Raw genomic sequence first — 22,639 nt, forward strand, 5'->3', positions numbered from 1 at the left:
CTACCTGACTAAGAGCTACGACACAGCAGCTCGGATGGCGCGTCTCGGCAACTCTCTTTCCCATCTTGTCCTGGCCCTATCCCAGTCCCTCCAGATGGCGGGGGCTGATGCCCAGACACAGAGCCTGAGCGACTGTTCCCTCAGGGCCTTTGCTTATATGTCCAGGGAACTTGGCAGACTGATGTCCACTCTGACCATGGCCCGTCGCCAGATATGGCTCGCCCAGGCCCCATTGTCGAGCAGATGCAGAGAGGCGCTCCTCAAGCTGCCCGTTGTTCCAGGGGCGGTGTTTGGGCCCGCAGCTCAAGAGGCTCTGGAACGGGGTGTTCAGGCAAGGAAGTCCCGGAAGCAATATTCAGACCTGCGTCAGGGGTCTGGCAGGTCTGCCTCCCGGGCTGGCAGATACTCGGGTCCTTCCTACCCAGCAGCTGGTGCTCGAGGTGCTCGAGGTTCCTCGGGAGGCAGGCGTTCCTTCCCTCGGCAGGTCCAACCCCAACAGAATCCCCTGCAGCCTTCCTTTCGGGCACCCACAGGCAGGGCGCCTAGGCGTGGGGCCTCTAACAGGCGTTCCTCCGGACCATCTACGGCCCGGGGGAGTCGGGCTTGACCCCCCGGACCCAGGCCCCAGCAGGTTCACCCCACAACATCTCAGCCGCTGGGAAGCCTTAACCCCAGACCCTTGGGTGCTAGCAACGCTATCCGAGGGTTACAGGGTTCAATTCAGGCGTCGGCCCCCACCATTCAACGGGGTAAGAATGACCGTGGTCGACGACCCACTGAGGTCTCGGGCCCTCAGTCACGAAATCGCAGAGCTCCTACAGAAGGGAGCCATAGAGAGTGTACCTGGTGCAGCTCAGCTAAGAGGGTACTACTCCTTTTACTTTCTTGTTCCAAAGAAGGATGGCGGGCTTCGGCCGATCCTCGACCTCAGGCAGTTGAACCAGTACCTGAAGGTGTTTCGTTTTCGGATGCTGCGCACGGTGGACGTTCTCCAGTCCGTGTCAGCCAACGATTGGTTCACCAGCATCGATTTGAAGGATGCTTATTTCCATGTGCCAGTGGCACCACATCACAAAGAGTTCCTCCGCTTTGCCTTCATGGGGCAGGCATATCAATTCCGGGTGCTCCCGTTCGGTCTCTCTCTCTCCCCCCGGGTCTTCACCAGATGCGTGGCAGCGGCACTTGCCCCGCTGCAAGCCAGGGGCATGCGGATCCTCCCATATCTGGACGATTGGCTTCTGTGCGCCTCGAGTCGAGAGAGGGTGCTCTGCGACACGTCTGCCCTTCTGGACCATGTTGCACAGCTGGGACTCACGGTGAATTTCACCAAGAGTTCTCTGACTCCCCGTCAGGACGTGGTGTTCATCGGCATTGCCATCAACTCGGTCTCAATGAGAGCTTGCCCCTCCCCGCGGCGGGTGGACGACATTCTGGAGCTTGTCTCCCGTGTCCAAGGGGGTACAAGGTTGACGTATGGCCTGCTCCTCCGGTTGCTAGGCATGCTGGTTGCTGCATCCACAATCGTGCCCCTGGGACTCCTTTCTTTGCGCCCCCTGCAGAGGTGGACCAACGCCTTGGGCCTCGACCCCAAGAGGCACCAGAAGAGGCTTGTGAGGACATCCAGCCAGTGCCGGCGGTTGCTGGAACCTTGGAAGAAACGGCAAGACCTTTGCCGGGGTGTCGTCTTGGGCTCAATACCCTCCCGCCGGGAGGTTGTTGTGACGGATGCGTCCCTCTCAGGCTGGGGGGCCGTGTGGAATCACAGAACTGTCAGAGGGGCCTGGGGCCCTCGGCAGAGACATCAGCACATAAATGTACTGGAGCTCCATACAGTGTTTCTTGCCCTCAGGCATTTCCTTCCTGCCCTGGAAGGGAAACATGTCCTTGTCCGGACAGACAATACATCAACGGTCTACCACGTAAACCATCAGGGAGGCGTCAGATCCAAGCAATCCCTGCAGGAGGCCCAGAGACTCCTTCGGTGGGCGTTCCCTCGCTTTGCGAGTCTCAGAGCGGTGCATCTCCCAGGGCTGGACAACCAGGCTGCAGACCTGCTTTCACGGGGATGCCCTCCTCCGGGGGAATGGAGGCTGAATCCCTCAGTAGTTCGGGAGGTATGGGAGAGGTTCGGGAGAGCTGGAGTGGACCTGTTCGCTTCGAGTGCGTCGACGCACTGTCCTCAGTGGTTCTCCCAGTACGAACCGTCCAGCCCGTTGGGGCAGGACGCACTGGCTCACCCCTGGCCTCGGGACTGTCTGCTGTATGCATTCCCTCCACTCCCACTACTCAAGCTCATACTGCACAGGATAGCCACAGACGGGCACAAGGTGCTGCTGGTGGCGCCGTACTGGCCTGGGAGGGTTTGGTTCCCCATGGTCCAGCAACTTCTCGACGGGACGCCTTGGCCTCTGCCATCGAGGCAGGATCTCCTCTCTCAGGTAGGGGGCCGCATCTGGCACCCCCGCCCGGACCAACTTCGGCTCCATGTTTGGCCCCTGAAGGGCCGGACCTCCTACTGAACTCCTGTGACCAGGCAGTTGTCCGCACCATGCTCAACGCTAGGGCGCCCTCCACTAGGGCGCTGTATGCGAACAGATGGAGGCTGTTCTGTGGCTGGTGTGAAGAACAATGTGTGGACCCAGCCACGTGCTCTGTGCCGGTGCTGCTCCGCTACCTGCAGATGCTGCTGGACAAGAGTCTTCAGCCCAATACAGTGAAGGTGTATCTGGCCGCCATTTCAGCCCGGCATGTGCCAGTCGACGGGCGTACCCTGTGGTCTCACCCATGGGTGGGTAGCTTCCTGAAAGGGGCCGTTAGGTTGCACCCCCCACACGTCACCCGAGTGCCTTCATGGGATTTACCTATGGTGCTGGAAGCCCTGTGCTCGGCACCTTTCGAGCCGCTGGAGCGGGCTGACCTCAAGTGGTTATCAGTCAAGACTGCCTTCCTCCTTGCCATCACATCCGCCAAGCGGGTGGGGGAGCTCCACGCCCTGTCTGTAGCTAACGAGTGTGTTAGGTGGGCTGCGGACGGGTCTGGGGTCACACTGTGGCCCAACCCCTCTTTTCTCCCCAAGAGGATCTCAACCTTTCATGTCAACCAGCCAGTCAGGTTGGCAGCTTTCACCCCGCAGCCGGGAGCGGAGGGGCTACTCCCTGCCGCTGGGTTGTGTCCCATCCGGGCCCTGAGGCAGTACATCGCCATGACGATAGACTTCCGGAAGTCAGACGCCCTCTTCCTGTGCTATGGAGGGCACAGAAAGGGGTATGCCGTCTCCAAACAACGACTTTCTCACTGGGTGGTGGACGCCGTTTTACAGACCTACGAGCGCCGGGGGTTGCCGGCTCCCCCTGTGAGGTGTCACTCAACTCGGAGTGTCTCCACCTCCTGGGCCGCACTGAGGGGTGTCCCGCTGGCCGATATCTGTGCTGCAGCGACGTGGGCCTCTTCGTGCACATTTGCCCGCTTCTACAGGGTGAATGTGGCCGCCCCTCATCCTGTGGCGACGGCAGTGCTGTCCGCTTATTCGACCTGCAACTGAGGTTCGGTGAGTGCAGGTTCCTCGTGACCATGTTGGTATGAGTCATCCAGGTGTTGAAAACACCGCCCCTCTGGCGGTCAGTAGGTATGAAATAGAACGCAAGTTATGCATATAACTATGGTTCTATGAATACCGGATGACCGCCAGAGTTCATTGTCACTCGGAATCCCGACGAAAAGATTTCATGAGGATGAACCCTGTGAACTGGGCACCTATATAGGTGGCTCACGCCCACAGGGGGTCACGAGTGACAGTGTTGGTATTAATATTCGACCAATGCGCGAGCGCGTGATGCATATCCAGGTGTTGAAAACACCGCCCCTCTGGCGGTCATCCGGTATTCATAGAACCATAGTTATATGCATAACTTGCGACCTACTGCACCATTCATGTGACCTAGTCACATGACCAGCAGGAAGTACAAAAGCCTGGTTCCTCCTAGTAGAGAGACATTTTGACTCTCCTGCAGAAACTGGTGTTCCTTCTCATGGAGGAAGCATGGTAGGCCAAAGCTGTTTGTTGCGGCACATGCCACGTTTGGCCATTGTTTTAGCATTTTAGTCTGTATCGATATTGTTTTATTTGACCTTATTTAAATGTATTTATTTGTATTTCAGTCTTCAACTGACATTCATCATACACAAGTGAAGTGACCTGCTGCTGTGCTCAGACTGAGAGACTGGTAAAACAGTACACATTTCTATGCACTGCATGTGTTTGTATTTGTGTATTTAAATGCAGCTTTCTAATCACCTCACTGTCTTCTCTTGTAGCTGTGATGATGTTGATGTCCCCCTTGCCCTCACATTGATTGCACTGTTAATTCACTGCAAATCAAAGTAGGTTTTATTGTTTGTTCTTTTAATGATTTGAATACAGTGTTTGTGTACTACTAGGGCTGGCACTAATGTGTTTTTATGTTTCCTTAAAGGGACCAGTCCAGCCACTGTTTTCCACTGTTATTTTACCCTTTTGTTTTGTTTATTTGAAGTTTGTATTTAGTTTATAGTTAGGTCACTGTATGTTTGGTTCGCTTTCCTATTGGCATGTGTTAATTGTTTTCTCTATTGTCTGTTACAGTGTAACCCTGTTAAAGGCCGGGTCCGCCCTGCTGCACACGACACTTTCTCCTCCTTTGGGACTGCACTGCGGGACCTTTGGGTTTTTATTGGTGTGTATTTGTTAACCCCCTGCACTGCATGTTTTGTATTGATTTTATTGTTTGATTGATTTGAATTAGTTTGGTGCTAGGCCTGTCCCCTTTCTTTCCCCATTTTATTGAGTTAGTTTTACTGTGTGCACGGGCCGACCCGCCCTTCTTTATGAGAGCTAAACACTTGTCACTTTATCATTATCTTTTCCTTTTTTTTTGAAAGCCATATCAAATGTTTTATTAGAATAAACATTTAAAACATAATTAACAAAACATCTGTCATTGACAGTGTTAAAAACAGAAATTTGAACAAATAAGTGCAGCACTTTTTTAGGCTTGCATTTAATCATGCAGTGAAGATATATGAACTTGGTGATGATGGCTGGATCGGTGGAAAGCTACGTGTAGTTTTGTAGAGTAGACCTTGACTGAGCGAAGACCACATTGTAAACAGCCATCTCATCCTCTGACAGCTTGACCCGGTGGACCTCGCAGGTCCGGTCGGGAAGGTATACCAGGGGGTTTCCTGCAGAGTCCCGTTGGTCTTTGGTGCGTCTGAGCAGGAGACTCTTGGTCAGGAGGTTGAGTCTCTCTCCTCCTCTCTTAGAGCCGTTGTCTACCTGAGCCTTCCACAGCTTGTACTCGTCAAAAGGAGCACAACGCAGGAACTTGAGCAGGGAGTACATGTCCAGCAGATTGTTCTGAATGGGGGTTCCGGTGACGGCCCAGCGGGCCTGGGCTCGGAGCCTGCACGCGGCCTGTGACTGTTGGACCTTGGGGTTCTTGATGTTGTGCGCTTCGTCCAGGACCGCCCAGGCCACGCGCAGCAGAGCACCCGAGTTTGAGGGCACTTTGTCTGAATCTGTGCTGGGTCGCTCGGCGTCCTCCTTCTGCACAGGGATCTCCTTGGACACCAGGCTGTATGTGGTCACCACCACGTCATGGTTAGCCAGCACTCTGGCGTTCCTCTGCCGGTTGGCCCCATGGTACAAATACACACTCAGCTTTCCTGTCTTGACGTGTCTGTCAATCTCGTTCTTCCAGTGGTGAATCAAGGAGGCAGGACAGATGATCAGGGTGCCCTTGGAGACCACCAGGCCGGAGTCGTTATTGGATATCCAGCTGTCCAGCTGTTCGGCGTTGTCCTTGTGATCCTCTTTGGTTTTCTTCTTCTGGGCCAGGATGAGAGCAATGACGGTCAGGGTCTTCCCTAGACCCATGTCATCCGCCAGAATTCCTCCACAGGTTTTCTGGTTCTCTCTCCATAGCAACCAGGCCAAAGCTTTCCTCTGATGGGCCAAGAGAGTCACCTTGATTCCCTTGGGGTCTGGGACCTCCGTGTCGGGACCAGGGCAGGACTCCATGGACTTGTGGAGGTGGTCGATGGCCTCCGAGGTGGCGTTCTTCACAGCCAGCAGGCGGTGGTCGGTCATCCTTCCTCCGTAGAATGCTGCTTCCTGGGACTGCTCCATAGTGGCTGTAGCCCTGGCTGGAGCCGCCCGAGGCCTCCAGGTGGAGAGGACCTGGGGGGGCTGGCGAGCACGGCAGGAGCACGGTGCCCCCCTGTCGACTGAACGGGTTACTCTGGCAGGGAGCTGCCGCTGGCTTGGCATGATGACCACCACCGTCTCCGCTCGAGGTCTCTAGAAGGGTGATGCTCAGAGACTCCAGCGCATCCTCCAGATCTTGGACCTGGTTCTTCAGCCTCTCCCCCTTATCCGGCAAAGCAGACACGTTCACTACAGACAGGGTGGCTTTTTTCTGTTTGAGCTGGGCGGAGAGCAGACTGTGTAGCTCTCTGGGATCTTCCTGTTGACCTTTGACCAGGGAAGACTGCCGGAACCCTGAGAAGGCGGTCAGGGTCTTCTGCACGGAAGTCACCGGAGGAGTCCTCCCAGTGGCGGGCTTCACTGACACCAACAGTACGTCATCGTCATCATCATCATCAACAGGAGTGCTTGCATTGTCAGATCTGGATTCATCTTGTTCTTTGGAGTGAGTGGCATGCGGTTTTGTGGGTTTGCCAGAAGACAGGGAGGTCTCTTCTTTAGGGCCTGCCTGAGTGATGCCAACAGGAGAGGAGCCGGAAGCACTCTCCTTAGTCTTGCGACCGGTTTCTTCCTGAGTTTCGGTGGTTTTGATAGCACCGTTTGGTTGTTGGGTGGAGGCCCCGTCAGGACTCGGTGGGATTGTGCACGCTCCGTCAGCGTGTGGGGCGTCGACACTAGAGGTACTAGAGTTCTTCACTTCTTGGCTTCTCTCTCTATGGCCATCTCTAGTTTTCTCTTTCACTTCAGCAACTACGTTTTTCTCACCGTCAGATCCGGAGACGCTTCTCTCCTCATTCGAAACTCTCTTCTTTACCTTCATTCCCGGTGGAAGATATTTTACCCTTTTGTTTTGTTTATTTGAAGTTTGTATTTAGTTTATAGTTAGGGCACTGTATGTTTGGTTCGCTTTCCTATTGGCATGTGTTAATTGTTTCCTCTATTGTCTGTTACAGTGTAACCCTGTTAAAGGCCGGGTCCGCCCTGCTGCACACGACACTTTCTCCTCCTTTGGGACTGCACTGCGGGACCTTTGGGTTTTTATTGGTGTGTATTTGTTAACCCCCTGCACTGCATGTTTTGTATTGATTTTATTGTTTGATTGATTTGAATTAGTTTGGTGCTAGGCCTGTCCCCTTTCTTTCCCCATTTTATTGAGTTAGTTTTACTGTGTGCACGGGCCGACCCGCCCTTCTTTATGAGAGCTAAACACTTGTCACTTTATCATTATCTTTTCCTTTTTTTTTTAAAGCCATATCAAACGTTTTATTAGAATAAACATTTAAAACATAATTAACAAAACATCATGACAGTGTTAAAAACAGAAATTTGAACAAATAAGTGCAGCACTTTTTTAGGCTTGCATTTAATCATGCAGTGAAGATATATGAACTTGGTGATGATGGCTGGATCGGTGGAAAGCTACGTGGAAGTCGTTTCTACCACCGTTGCCTCAAATCCCAAAGATGACCCTGAGGTCAGCCAGGGAGAGCTTGGTGACGGAACTTCCCGTTCCAGAGAGCACTTTCTGGGCCAGCTCCTTTTTCTTCGCCTGTAAGACTGAAATCTTGTCCTCCACTGTGCCATTCTGTGTTTCCTAGAACTGGAGGTCTGAAAAAAAATCATTAACATGGTAACACATCTTGATGACATCATCAAGATGTGTTTCACCATGTTTTTTTCCAGACCTCCAATTTTTATTATTTCCACACAACAGCTCTAAGGTATATTAATAACATAGTAAAATTAGTGGAATTCCCCTTTAACAAGGTCTGTTAAAAGGGCCTTGAGAAATTGTGTTTATGCTGCTGGGTTTATTTATTGTGATATATGAATTAATTTATTAATTTGATCTTTCAAAAAGATGTTTTCTAATAAAGGCATAAAAATATGGTTTGTTTTGTTCCTTGAATGTTTTGGAAAAAACAGAACAGTCTACACAGCATGATTAATGCAGATGAATAGTATGTAATGTGTTTAGGCCTACTGTCTAACCATGGAAATATTAATAGCCTTTTTTCATGCATGATAGGGTGAGTATTTGTAGGAAGGTGTTCATGAAAGAGAATTCAATAGCCTGAGGCTATAGCTTTCCTAGGAAGAAGATAATTCAGTGTCACTTGAAATAGTCCCAAAATTGCTATTAAGAAAGAACCTTCCTGTATTATTTCTCAATTGTACAAAATATCTTGGCTGCTATATTGCTTTGACAAACAACAATAAAACCGATGAGGTGACGGATTTTTTTTAATGAATCAATCACAATGAGATTTTAGTTTAGGCCTGCTGCTGTAGTCCTTTCATTAATCACAACATTATTAACCATTAGAGACCATTGAATTGGCCCAAATTAGTTGATCGTGCTGCTGCATGTATTTTCTTTTATTTCCCCCCTTCCCCATTATTATATAACCATTAAGACATATAATTATATATGACTAATCCGGGGCCGGGCACCTTTACAAATTGTTTGATCTGCAGTGCAGGATGGGTCTGTGTTCTGTTATTTTCTTTCCTTTCTTCTACCCCCTCCCCAACGAAAAAGGAATGAGTCGACCACCACGCCCAAACTATAAAATGTAGTTTTCAGGTGTTCTCCGACAAAAAAAGGTTTTCGTCAGCTCCTGAATAACTAAATTATAGGCTTCTGACAGGAAATGCCCACAACAAGGTATAGTCTACTCTCTGTCGCGTCTCTGTCTGTCTTCCCACGAAAGCACCATTGAAAAGGACGGTTCATCGTTCGTTCCGCAGCCGCTGTGTCTACTCGAGTCACTCGACCATGAAGAACACCAAGCCCTCAGCTCTCCTGCCACTTTTCGGTATGTTGTTTAGGCAGGGATAGATGCATGTCTACCGGCGTCTACTTTGACTGTTTAAATTCAATGTTGAATGTTGATCCATTCCACCATGTCAGATATGTGGTGTTGGGCAACTGCAAAAGTAATGACAATATCATATTTTAAAGATATTTGCGTGATTTCTTTTTACCAAATCATCTCACTTTCATGGCTAACTGTATTTATTTTTGCTTCACACACGGTTTAATAGTCCTACACCAAATATAATTAAATAGACTAGTTGTCCTGTCCAGCCTATAGGCTAGGCTAAAACATTGGGATGTGTAAGTGTAATAAAACATTCTGTTATTCTGTGACTGTGTCATTAACCCTATACTATAATATATAGGGTTTCATTCATCTCTACCCCTAAACTAGTTGAGCATCTGATTTATATTGTTGGTCAATTCATTATAACTAGAGCGGTGCCCATTGGAGCCGCAGTGCCCACACCCACATATTATCTGTCTGTGTCCCTTTTATGCCCATATCCATCTTGGCCCGTAGCACTTGCCCTAGCCGCGGCGACCTTACAACAGCCGTATGCATGGCTCAACTTATGTAATAAGATAGCATTTTCTGTAGACATAGCACTATATAGTTATAGTATGCATAGTTCATTATATAGACTAGACCTGTAGCTACGTGCCCGTCGTCCACCGGCCTACTTGAGAACGATGCAACTTGGGAACCTAATAATACCCGTTGTCAACTTGTCATAGCACCCGTTTTAACTATCTGTCTGTGTCCCTTTTGTGCCCATACTGTTAAAGTGTATATGGAGATCTCTGTATCTGTCTGTCTGCCTGTGTCTGAAGTGCAAACTGACTGTGAAAAGTGGACTGGTTAAGTAATGAATAGGCAGGTGTGAGGTTGCCATGGGAAATTGCACAGGTGAGGGGACTTTGGCTGATTAGCTCCACTGGCAGAGCCTGACCAGAGCCTTTTGTGGTCTTTCTGGACAACGGTGTGTCCCACAGACTCGAGGCCGGGCACTGCACTCCCTGTGGTGGTTTGGAACGCATGTGTCGAATTTGAAGTCGGTGGGGCAAACGGTTCTCGAGTTACGTCCACAGAGACGTGGCGCATTTATAGTAGGATATATCACTGTTACGTTCTTAGATTATGTATGATTCATGATAACTATTCTTTATGTATATGATGTATTGCCATGTTTTTGTTCTTTCTTGCTTAATGTAAGTCGCTCTGGATTACGAGCGTCTGCTAAATGCCTAAATTGTAAATTGTAATTGTATGGAGTTCTTAGTCAGGCATACCCAAATATGGAGTCTATGCAGATGGCAGAATGATGTCAGAACAGGCCAGCTCCATATATGGACACTGGGCAGGGGCCCTGTCCAGAGCCCGGGCAGAGCCTTTTTTGGGGTGGTTCTGGACAACCGTGGGTCCGACCGAGTCGTGGGGCGAACGGTTCTCGAGTTACGTGGATTCCAGAGTCAGACGTACACACACAGAGAGACTTGGTGCATTTATAGTTAGATTGTACCCAACAAACAATACGTTTGACAATAAATCATTTGTGGTATATAATAAAGTAAATTCTTCCTCATGCAGGCCTGAAATCCTTAAAATATTTAATGTTCCCCTCAAGAGAATGGAAATTATTGTGAGAAAAGGGATGACCGAGTGAATACATTATTTATGACAATAAACAACAAGCACATCATAGGGAGACCAAGGCAGCCAGGTCTTGGTTGGTTTTATGCCTGCGATAACATACTTGACGAAGCATGTTATTCTTTGCCAAGCCTGGAGGACGTTAGCGCCTAAACATGCCACCATCACCCAAGCCGTTCAGACTGGTACAGGAATGTGAAGCAATTAACAAGACCAACATCACATCACGTCCTTTTCACTGCATTGTTTACACAACAATATCTACACGGGTTGTCAAGCAACACTTTGACACTTTGATATTGATTGAATAATCACATACATTAAGCCTCATTTGCAGCATGCAATAGGCCAAAATGTATAGGAATTTGTCTTGGACAGTATCACATTCTCACATAGACCTATATTGGGGACAATAGGACCTAGTACAGAACACCATTCCTCCTGTAGCTTGAACTGTGTCCTGAATAACATATATATCATGCTTTTCTTACATGTACATTTTGTATTGAAAAGAGCCAGGATATTATATCACATATCACACTCATATCACACACTGCGGTGCAAGAATACATTTCAACAACAAAAATAATCATCTATATAATTTTTATTTCAAACCCAATCATAAATCAAATCCACAGCCTGAGAACCACAATATTCTTGACATGGGTAACATTTTCTGTTAAACAGGCGTCATGCTGTTCTGGCCTTATGCATTCACAAAGGGTGTCTCCTCATTACGGCAAACCACAGTAAGCAACTCCCCATCTACAGGTATGTAGCCTACTCTGATGACTGGTGTTGTTAGAACTGTTGTGTTTCACAGCACACATTGACAAGATTCGACATACACAGACAACAGGGCAGCATGAAAAGGATGTTCAAGATGTGTGACAGGCAGCACATATATCAACATAAATGTGTTATCTGCTTATAGTTATTCTGTGGTTGCAGCTGTGACGGGACGTTATGTTGACATTACTGCCAGTGCCTGCGCTAGTCCACTGTATCAGGAGGTACACGTGGTTGTAAGTGTATAGAATACAGGGAGGAAACTCACTGTGGAACATAACTTATGTGCCTTTTATTATTAGAAAGTGTCAAAGTCCAAAATCATATGCAGATATTAACATTGTGTATAATGGTATAATAAGGATATAGTGGTACACAGCGGTACTTTATTAACAGTTCTGTTTGATGGTGAGGAAAATTACAGTGATTCTGTGAGAGATTGGAGATTATATAAGAGGGCTGCCAAAGCGCTACTGATCTGAGGAAAAACCTGTTCCATCGCCCAGGGGAAAGATGTCAGTGTCGGGGTTGGGTAGGAAGATGGCTGGCAGCACGGCCTGACAGGGGTATGTGATTATGCTTTCCTCATTGCCTAAAGACTTGCCATAACTCATCTCATTACTGGTTTATATCTAGTGGAAGAGCACCCTCGAGTGGCGAGGTCGATGACAGCTGGCTGTGGCTCTGGCTTAGAGCACTACTGCTTCAACAATGGCCAGTGTATGCTTCTTCTGGAAGTCAATGAATATCACTGCAAGTAAGATAGTGTGTGCACTGTGTCAGTGTTAAGTAATGTGCCACTGTCAAGTATGTGTATGTTTTTTTAGGGGCGTCAGCCACTCGTACCCAGCTTTGTGTGTTTGTGTGTACCACATTTGTGATGATTTGATTGGCTGAGCATGGAATGTGACATATGATAATGTATGATGATGTATGATGATAAGAGCGCCCCTCACGGGTGTGATTTTTTTATTATTTTAGTTAGGAAAAGTATAATGACCTGCAAAAATAAGGATGTCAGGTTAAAGGTGGTTAACCGTGTCGATCCACACGCCCAGCTTTGAGTGTTTGTGTAAACACAAACATTGAAGACAAAAGTGTGTAAACACAAACATTAAGACAAAAGGAGGACGCAAAATTAGATGATGTATGATAATGTATGATGATAAGAGCGCCCCTCACTTCACACGGGTGTGATTTTTGTATTACTGTATATAAACTTTTGGCTTACAAAGTGCAATTTGTAGCTCAGACTCTGAAGATAACGCATTGCGTTCACATCACATCACTGTAAAGGCATGGCTCTTGAAAAGATCTCAAGGAGAATGGCTGTAGTCTTGCATGTTCGTACAACTACTGTATGTCTCCGCTCAGACAATCTGTTCCTGTTCCTGGTTTGCTGATCTAGTGATACAGTTAGACCGATAAAGACACAGGGATAATGTTGAGAAACATATTCCTTTAATCTGTAAAATATACAAACCTATTTGCATGTGTGCTGACTTGTCTTTGTGTTGCAGCTGTGAACAGGGCTACTATGGCCCCAGATGTACTCACATGGAGCTGGTCAAGCAGCCAGTAGGAGAGGAGCAGGTGGTCCTCATCATTGTGTGTGTGGCTCTGCTGATTATAGGGCTAGCTGGAGCCTTCTACTTCTACTGGAAATGGTAAGGCTGATGTCTTGAGCTTGTGTCTGTGTACAGTGCAATGTTTGATGACTGATTGAGGCAGTTAAACCCTTTTAAGTTGCAGTTCACACATCCCAACTTGGTGAGCAATATAAATGTTTGATCAATTATGCCCTGTCAAGTATTTTTCTTGCCTATAAAGGTGTCTTATAGTACATTAGTTGAACTTTGCTCTGTCTGTGTCCTCATTAACAATTCCAGGATCTATTAATTATGCCATTATGCCACACCTGCAGGAACAATCTCATGAATATGCTAATGTGTGATGTCCCAGGAATCAACATGCGAACCCCCTCTCTCGCAAAAGAAATAAACAAAGAAATAAACAAACAAACCGCTATTAAGAAAATACCAATTATGCCTTATCAGGGCTCAACATTTTGAATATAATTGAAGACTATATCTGAGTCACCAAACCTGCTTTCACAGAGAGGGCAGTCTTAAGGCCAGTTTTGGAGCTAAAAATCCACATTTAAGGCTTTTTTCTCTTTTTTTGTAATTTTCTAGGTGTAAGAAGAGAAGCAGATGCTCCTTCCGACCAAAGCATCAGGGATACCAGGGAGTGCAGAATGCTTAGTGTGTGTATGTGTGTATGTGTATGTGTGTGTGTGTGTGTGTGTGTGTGTGTGTGTGTGTGTGTGTGTGTGTGTGTGTCAGAGGCGCCTGAGCCATTGAGAAAACGGAGCAGCTGCTCCAGCAGATTAAAATGAACCGTCGCACTGCACCCCCAAAAATATCCCCGGCCGCCACGCTCGAAGCGCACCGACAGCCTGTTGGACAGCGAGAGAGAGAGAGAGGTCGTCGGTCCATGCGTGACTAATTATTTGAAATAAAACCTTTTTTGTTCACAACCGACCGCAGCTTAAATAGGTGAAAAATCAACTGCGACGGAACGGGCTGCGATGCAAACGGTAGTCCAAAAAAACCCACTGCCTAGCGCGAGGCCTCGCATGCGCGAGGCCCTGTGCGGCGGCAGTGGCCATTCGCACTACCCAAAAAGCGGCCCTGACACACACACACACACACAGACATGAATGTGCAGTAGCCTACCAATGCTTGTTAGCCCTGCAGTTAACCATGTGGGTATTTTTAAACAAGGTCAGTAGTGACTTCTTAGTAGTGGCTGTCATGCTTTTAACAAAGTTAGAATCGTGTTAAGACACCCGACTCGGCCCGAAAAAACGTCATTTTTTTCCCGGGTGCGCGCTTCATGCGCGCCCAAATTTTGCGCGCGCGCTGCACGCATGAGTCCAAATCTGTGCTCCCCCACCTGGAAACAAAGTTAGGCGCCCCTGGTGTGTGTGTGTGTGTGTGTGTGTGTGGTGTGTGTGTGTGTGTGTGTGTGTGTGTGTGTGTGTGTGTGTGTGTGTGTGTGTGTGTGTGTGTGTGTGTGTGTGTGTGTGTGTGTGTGTGTGTGTGTGTGTGTGTGTGTGTGTGTGTGTGTGTGTGTGTGTGTGCGTGTGTGTACAGTGTACCTGTATTAGAATTTGAGAAATAGACATTTGTGAGGACACATTTACTTCAGGTTGGGGTTAATGTTACAATTAGGCATTTAGAGGTAATGTTTAGGGCTTAGGGTTAGTGTTACAGTATGCCCAATTTATAGTTGCTCATGTGGGCGTGATACAGTATACAGTATGTGATACTGTCTGTCTGGCCTTTTGTAATCTAAGCAAAGAGAACCAACATTTCCTCTTTTCCCAAAAGTCCTTCTGAACATAATGTTACCGGGTAGTACACTCAGAAAGTACAGTACTTTAATAGTTACACCACTTGGCCCACAGACATGCAGATTAATCACAGAACACTACGTATATAGGAAGACAGATTATGAAACAATTCAGTTTCAAATGTCCCTTAAAACATTCAAACTGGTAAACTATGGATTGAATCATTGATGCACCTAAAATACATGCATGTCTACTGTGACAAGCATCGGCTTGCAGAAGCATATTGTGCTGCACTTTGGTGCCAGGATGACGCACATTAAACAGGAACGTGATATTCTGTACGAGAATTCCATGTAAATTCTGTATCAGCTCCACATATCTTATTCCCCTTTTTTTATTTGTTCTCCTATTTCTCCAGGTGAGAAAAAACACACACACACACACACACACACACATGTGCACGCACGCACGCACGCACGCACGCACGCACGCACGCACGCACGCACGCACACACACACACTGCATCATGCCCCTATGTTGCAATAAATGCCCGAATTCTGCCTTTTGGACAGCCCTGAGCAATTATGTGCCTCTGTTTGGAGTTTTAATCAATTTAGTGTAGATTGGCTTGCAATATCAGTCATTATCTTGAACAAATTACCTCTCCAGACAGGTTGTTATGGGATGTACTTGATATTTTCTTTTCTTATTTATACGTCATTGTATTTATCTAGTGTATTATTTAACATTTATTTCATGTCTTATTTACTGTTGCTTTGTATAGCAAAATGCTGTTCAAATAGTTTTTATTATTATTGGGCTCCCACCGAGCCTATCCGTGTAATATAGGGGCCTGCAGTATTCTTATTTGTATCTTCTTTGTTTGTCTAGAATATAATTTATAGCATTAACCACTTAAGGCCTATTCTTAAAATGTTTTGAAAATGTTTGAATGTTTTTCTAATAGCTGAGCAAATGAGCTCACAATGCACCAGGGTTAAAGTGGTTAGGAACAAATCAGTTTGTGGATTTATTCCATGGTCTATTTCAAAAGGAAATAATGAATTTAATTTATATAAACACATTTTTCACTAACTCCAGCTTGTGTCTCATTTTTTGGTTCATAGTGCAAAATATTTGAAGGACACATTTCACAGGGATAATGTTTTGGGTATAGAGCTGTCGTCAGATTTTCAAAAATCTTGCATGAAAAATGTTTTACATTCTTCTGTCATGAAGCCAATTCAGCCGTGTGAAAATGTCTCCCAAATACTAAAATCAGTACTTTGAAGTAATCTGCTTTTCCATTTAGTAATAGAATATGTATAGGAGCCAAAATAGTGTTTATATATTGCTTAATTGGTGATGGATGTAGGCACAGCATTGGTGCATTGGTGGGAGTGCCTCCGCGGGTGGCCTCCAGCAGGTTTAAGTAATGGTCCTCACTGGCTCACCTTAAGGCTGGTTTGACCATGGAGGATGGGTGAGCTGGGAGAGACATATTTTGTTGACCGCATTTGATTCACTTTTTGTATTTTTGCCCTCCTGTCTTTCTCTTCACTATCACTGTCAAATAAAGGCTTAGACATACTCTAAATATAACGTAAACATCATTACACAATGGACCAATAAACACTAACTACAACTATCAATATAGACTATCATGGCTACCATATCAATTATTACCGTTCCCCCTCAACCACTTTCAGTGCAACATCAAACCATCTAAAAAAACATCATAAAAAGAGCAAATCTAAAACATAACTATAGTAAATATAAAAATCACACCCGTGTGAAGTGAGGGGCTCTCTTATCATTGTACATCATCATGACATAACATGTCGATTTGCTCGTCCACATATGATGTAAATTCTCCATTCATTGTCAATGGGAATTTAACAAAAATACAGATTTGCTCGTTTACATATGACGTAAATTTTCCATTCCTTGTCAATGGCGCTTAATGTTTCTGTTAGGACAAAAATCTACACTATAGCTGAATATAGGAGGGGCTAGCGGCCCTCACAAATCTAAGAAATGTATGATGTGAAATTCATCTAAAAGTTACCAGCACAGCACATAGGTAAAGTGCCATGGTGAAATCCTTTAAAAAGTTTCCAGTACAGTTTAGTAACGTGCTGTTGTGCAAGGATTGACAGGGGGCGCAGTTCAGTTACAGGCCTCACATGCTCTGGCCTCTTCCCTGAGGGCAGGAGGGCAAACAGGCCATGCCTGGGAACCCCCTTTCTGAAACCAACTCCTCGCCACTCGCCCTACACACTTGCCCTCGATATGCGCGTTCACGCAAGTTTGTGCCATATTAAGTGTCGTCCGAAACCAAGCAGCCTTGAGTGGAAGTGGCTTATAAAGCCCTCAAGAGCGAGTCTGTGCCGCATGGAAACCGCAACCTACAAATGTAAGTACCACCACAAATAAATTATAAATAAACTGCTCCTAAACAATCTTCATCTGATGCAGAATAGACAACGCTCCAACTGATGTTCACAAGGGCTCTTTATTTACCCCACCGTGAAAAACACCATGGATGTATATGACATGTCCTTTTTGACAGTCACGCTGTATTTCCTTTTAAATGTCCATATTAATGAAATCCACATGTCACACAAACATATACACGATGCAATGCAATATAACTGTACAAACAAAATAACAGGTAACACAATGGCATGATGGTAACCATGGCAACGAATGGTGTCTGTTTCCTGTTTCTGCACAAGGAGGGCGAGTGCATTTCCAAACTGTTTTTTATACACAGCACCCTAATCAAGGGAACTTGATTCAGCTAGAGGGGCACTTCCTGACGAGGGAACCTCCCGAGAGCACTTCAAGTCAAGGGACTGGTTTCAAAAAGGGCCGAAGGGTGATGGTCTGATGGAGGACCCTTGTTATGATGCTGGTGCACATGGTGGCTCTTTGGGCACATTGTTCTGTATTAGCTCTGTAATGGCAGTTTTAGAATGCCAATTCTACTATTCAATAAGACTTATAATTGTATTCCATTCGGTCAAATAGGATGAGACAATCATTCACTACGCAGTCAAACCAACCAACAGCTGTCAATCTGACAGCTGTCACTATTACCTCTACCTACTTGGGTGTGTTCTCAAATTAGTTTGTTTCCTGCTTGCCTCTAACTATCTCCCATTTAGAGCAGTCTTCCTGTCAATCTAACAGCTGACTTGACTCCTCCATACTGTCAGCAAAGGTATACTTATTTGTGTGTCACCCTTATCTTTAGCGCAGATCCTTATATGAACATTTTGTATAGCATCTCTGCTATCCCATTTAGAGTAGTTTCCTGTCTGTCAGCAAACACCATGAACAACACCATGAACGGAGATGTTGTAACACCACCTGTTATTATCTGTCCATGTCCTGTTGTATTTGAATAAAACACCTGTCACTGACTGTCAATTTGGGGGTGTGTGGTTGGGAAATAAAGGGGAGGGAAAGGGACAACTGGGGGAGGGACGGGGTGATGCTTCACTCTTGACTGTACGACGATGAGCAACCATGCTACGATTCTGCTGTACTGAGATGATTGGAACGAATAAAGAACGATGCTGACCATATGCCATACTCCTTGTGCTGTGTCATGCCTTCACCTCCCTCTGCTGAGTGCCAATGATGGGACCTCATAATTTCCTTAACAGCTCCAACAAGGACGAGACCAGTGATCCCCCCCAGCTGTCTTCAGCTGATGTTTCTCTTGTGTCTTGCAGCTGCCAAACCAACGTAAAGCTGTAGGGTAGGACACTGCACACTGTGCCCAGTAACATGTAATCTCAGTATTGTATGCAGAATGCTGTATTTCCTTACTGAATTTATGGATTACCATTCGTGAATGTTCATACTGTGATTGACTGTGTAATGGATTTAATCCGAAACATTGTTTCTTCCCCTCTGAGCAATTCTATCACCATAAATGAAAGTACAAATGAAACATCAAGACACTCCAGACTTCTCGTGCTCTGGTCCCTTTGGGGGGAATACTAATGAGCACAGTGTGTTCTAGTGAGCTGGAGTTAACCACTTAACCCTATACTTTGTTGACTGGGGTCCCTCAGGGGTCTACCCATGGCAACCTCATTTTCTCCTGCACCCTCTCAACGTCTCATGCATATCGGAATGCGTTGAGACCTTGTAGATCGGCTATTTTCGTGGAAAGTATTTTCACCAAAGGTACACCTATAATGGCATACCAAGAACGAGGACACTAGCGTTCAAGTAGTTAATAGATAACATAGCGTCCCTCTGCAGCCACATTAGAGATGTAGTCAATGAGCCATTCACCATGTAAATGAATGGACCTGATCATACATAAACACCCTGTTATTGTAGCTCTGCTTAGGGATTCTTTACAAAGACAGATATGCACATACACGCTCTCTCTCTCTCTCTCTCTCTCTCTCTCACTCACTCACACACACACACACACACACACACACACACACACACACACACATGCATGTGTGCGTGTGTTTGTGCGCGCACATGTGTGTGTGTGTGTGTGTGTGTGTGTGTGTGTGTGTGTGTGTGTGTGTGTGTGTGTGTGTGTGTGCACGACGTACACACAATCAGACAGACAGACAGACAGACAGACAGACAGACAGACAGACAGTAACATTTCTCACACATACAGTATACCGTAGTTAATCTTTTTATTTGAATAACATTTCCTTTTTCTGTATATGTTGAGTTACAAGCTATAATTAGCATTGTTGTCTCCGCCAGGCTGAAAGGCATGCAGGGCACAAACTATTTTTTGCAACCTGTCCGTGTGTCCGTCCATCCTTCCGTCTGTGAACAGCTTATCTCCTGGCCTTAACGCAGTGAAACTGTGCACAAACAATCCCTGCAGGATGCCAAAGCAGAACCTCGGCCCAAATTTTCACATGGGCCTGTTATAGTGCCACCAGGAGGCCGAGTAGATCTCTATAGTCATTCAACGAAACTTGTCTTGTCATTTTTCATATTCCATACTGATTTGCTAAGATTGGCTTTTAAAGTTTGGAGTTGTCCGTTTTAACACATTTTTTTATATTACTCCTTCAGATTTTATCCAAATTGCACTTCAATCGGTACACATAATCTCTATAGTCATGTGATCAATTGATTTTTAATATTCCATCATGATTGGCTAAGATTCACAAATAAAGTTTGTATAGGAGTGGTTTTAACATTGCCCTATTTTAACACCACCAGGAGGCCGATTTTGTCACCTTTTTTTACATTAGGCCCTTCTCCTAAAAATCGATACACATGATCTCTATAGTCAAGTAATCAAGACGGATCCATCCGATTTTTTTCTATTCCATCGTGATTGGAGAATTCCCAACATTTCTGGCCCACAATAACCTACCTGACCTGGCAGACCTGTGCTCCAAGGAGCACTTTTTCTAGTTTGAATCAGTGCTTGAGTAATATGTATGCAGGTCAAGCGTGCGTATCTTCATCTTGGATACCGTATGTGTTCTGCATTCAGCATTGTTCACTTGAACCCAAGCGTCAATTTTCTGGGCATGTAATTTCCTGAGTGTACCCCGCGGGATCAATAAAGCTCTTATCGTGTGAGCTGGTAGATCGGCTATTTGATGCAGGGAGATTTGATGTAGAGGGAAAATGAGGGGGCCAAGTATAGAGCTGTGGGGGACACCGATCAACAAAGTATACTGTATAGGCCACGTTTAAGTGGTTAAAGCAGTTCAGTCCTGTGGGTGCGGTTGGAAACAATTAGCCGTTTTGGCTTACATTGAGCACAAAGCTAGCTGAACCACAGAAATCTCCTAAATTAATAAGTGCAACAGGTTAGACGAGCAGCCTGTTAGCTGTAGAATGCCACAGCCTTCAGCCTTGTGCTTTCATGTGAATATACATGTATTTGTCTTCATACACAACAAACTATATATTGTGTCCATATATGGGTCACCTTTACAGTGTATTTAAGGATGAGCCTCTCTCCCTTCTTGTGTGTGTGTGTGTGTGTGTGTGTGTGTGTGTGTGTGTGTGTGTGTGTGTGTGCGTGTGTGTGTGTGTGTGTGTGTGTGTGTGTGTGTGTGTGTGTGTGTGTGTGTGTGTGTGTGTGTGTGTGACGTGTGTGTGTGTGTGTGTGTGTGTGTGTGTGTGTGTGTGTGTGTGTGTGTGTGTGTGTGTGTGTGTGTGTGTGTGTGTGTGTGTGTGTGTGTGTGTGGTGTGCCTAATTCTATCTTGAAGTAACTTTTAAACGCCAACTGCAATAAAAATGGGTCTTTATTGGATGCACATACGTCTGCAGCTACCTTCACTGTGTTTACAAATGCGTTTCTGTTATGATGTGTTCTGTCCAGGCTCCTGTCAGAGTTTCCACAGTGTGGCATCTTTGGACGCATTCCCCAACGCCATTCCGCATATTCTAAACATTTCATTTCAGGTATCTATAAACAAAATGTGTCAGGGGCAACTGCCACAGAGATATCTGTGGCATTCCGAGCAGCTTTCCAATGGGATGCCAAAAAACCTGAAGACACAACAAAATAACAAACAAACACACCCTCTCTCTCTCTGCAGGTCACAGCAGCTGCTATGTCACAGCGAAGCGCACCCCAACCCATGCCCCAAGGTTTCCGCTTGGTTACGGTCTATTGATGCACTGTAACACTGGGCGTCATCAATCAAACAAGGCACAATTTCTACGGTTGAAGTCATCCTGATCCTCACCAAATCAAAACACTAGAATTGTAAATTTAACTGCGGAACACAAATACAAGGACATTTATGTTAGAGTTTTCTTATATTGTTTAATACAATATGCGAACAAAACATGTGTCCTGCAATTTTCGTTTTTCAACTTAATATATTGGTAGGCTTTATTTAACCGGATTGGAAGGGGGGGGGGGGGGCCCCGGGGGGGGTGTGTATAATCTCTTGACTGGGGTCAACGCTATGCGTTGTGAATTTGTAGAATTCTGTGAATGTTCCCCCAGAAGAGAGATGCTATAGGCTACGTTTTTTAAGTGGTAAAGAAGCCTGCAGTCTATGGGAAATGTCTACATTCCACCTTAAGGACATAATTGGCAAACAGGGTCTTGGTCTAGTGGTACCAGCACTTCAACTCATGGGGAACCTCTTGTAAGGTGTTTCCTGTTGTGAGTGCACAATATGAAAAGGGAGTTTTTCTAACATGGGAAGAACCCGGCTTCCTCCTTGGATCACCCACTGTCAAACGTCAGGTGGTTAAAATCATTATATCTAAATGTCTTGAACAGGTATGTTCATGACTCATTAGATGTTAGTATCCATAGTGCCTTGAGATACAAAGTAACAGCATCTTACTTCACTCAAAAAGGGCTAAGACAAGTGCTTGCTTATCTTATCCTGTGTTTTGTAATCACATATTCACAGAATTCAATTTGAATTTTTGACTTTGATTCTTTGACTGTTTGACATCCCATGAGTCTCAATTATCATGCACCAATGCGGCGCATCCACAGGTGTTTGACCAAAAGAAACACTTTCTTTTACTTTTGTAAGCACACAATATCGTTTCAGTTAGTTCTTCCAGACCAGTTCTTAATTTTTATTTCATTTAACCCCAAAAAGATTTCACATCTAGATTTATGTGAACATTATTTTACAACCAGGCTAGAATAATCTTGAGATGTACTGTCATACATGTGTGGGTGTGTGTGTGTGTGTGTGTGTGTGTGTGTGTGTGCATGAGTACCTGTGTTTGTGTTTGTGATACAAATCTGGGCAGCTGTCCCTTAGTCATGG

General features: G+C 45.9%; 1 protein-coding gene and 1 pseudogene across 2 annotated transcripts; one reads left to right on the plus strand and one right to left on the minus strand.

Moving 5' to 3' along the window:
- Positions 1 to 4,814: 4,814 nt before the first annotated feature.
- LOC306933831 (transcription termination factor 2-like) lies at positions 4,815 to 7,828 on the minus strand (annotated as a pseudogene). Its single transcript has one exon. The product of its transcript is annotated as a transcription termination factor 2-like (transcript).
- Positions 7,829 to 8,871: 1,043 nt separating this feature from the next.
- LOC306933417 (proepiregulin-like) lies at positions 8,872 to 13,833 on the plus strand. The gene is made up of 5 exons (XM_079515630.1): positions 8,872 to 9,063; positions 11,407 to 11,490; positions 12,145 to 12,265; positions 13,029 to 13,175; positions 13,704 to 13,833. The coding sequence occupies exons 1-5, from the start codon at positions 9,024 to 9,026 to the stop codon at positions 13,771 to 13,773; spliced, it is 462 nt and encodes a 153-aa protein (XP_079371756.1). The 5' UTR covers positions 8,872 to 9,023; the 3' UTR covers positions 13,774 to 13,833.
- The last annotated feature ends 8,806 nt before the right edge of the window (positions 13,834 to 22,639 follow it).

Source organism: Electrona antarctica, assembly GCF_951216825.1.
Source record: "Electrona antarctica genome assembly, chromosome: 12".
Classification (NCBI taxonomy): Eukaryota; Metazoa; Chordata; class Actinopteri; order Myctophiformes; family Myctophidae; genus Electrona; species Electrona antarctica.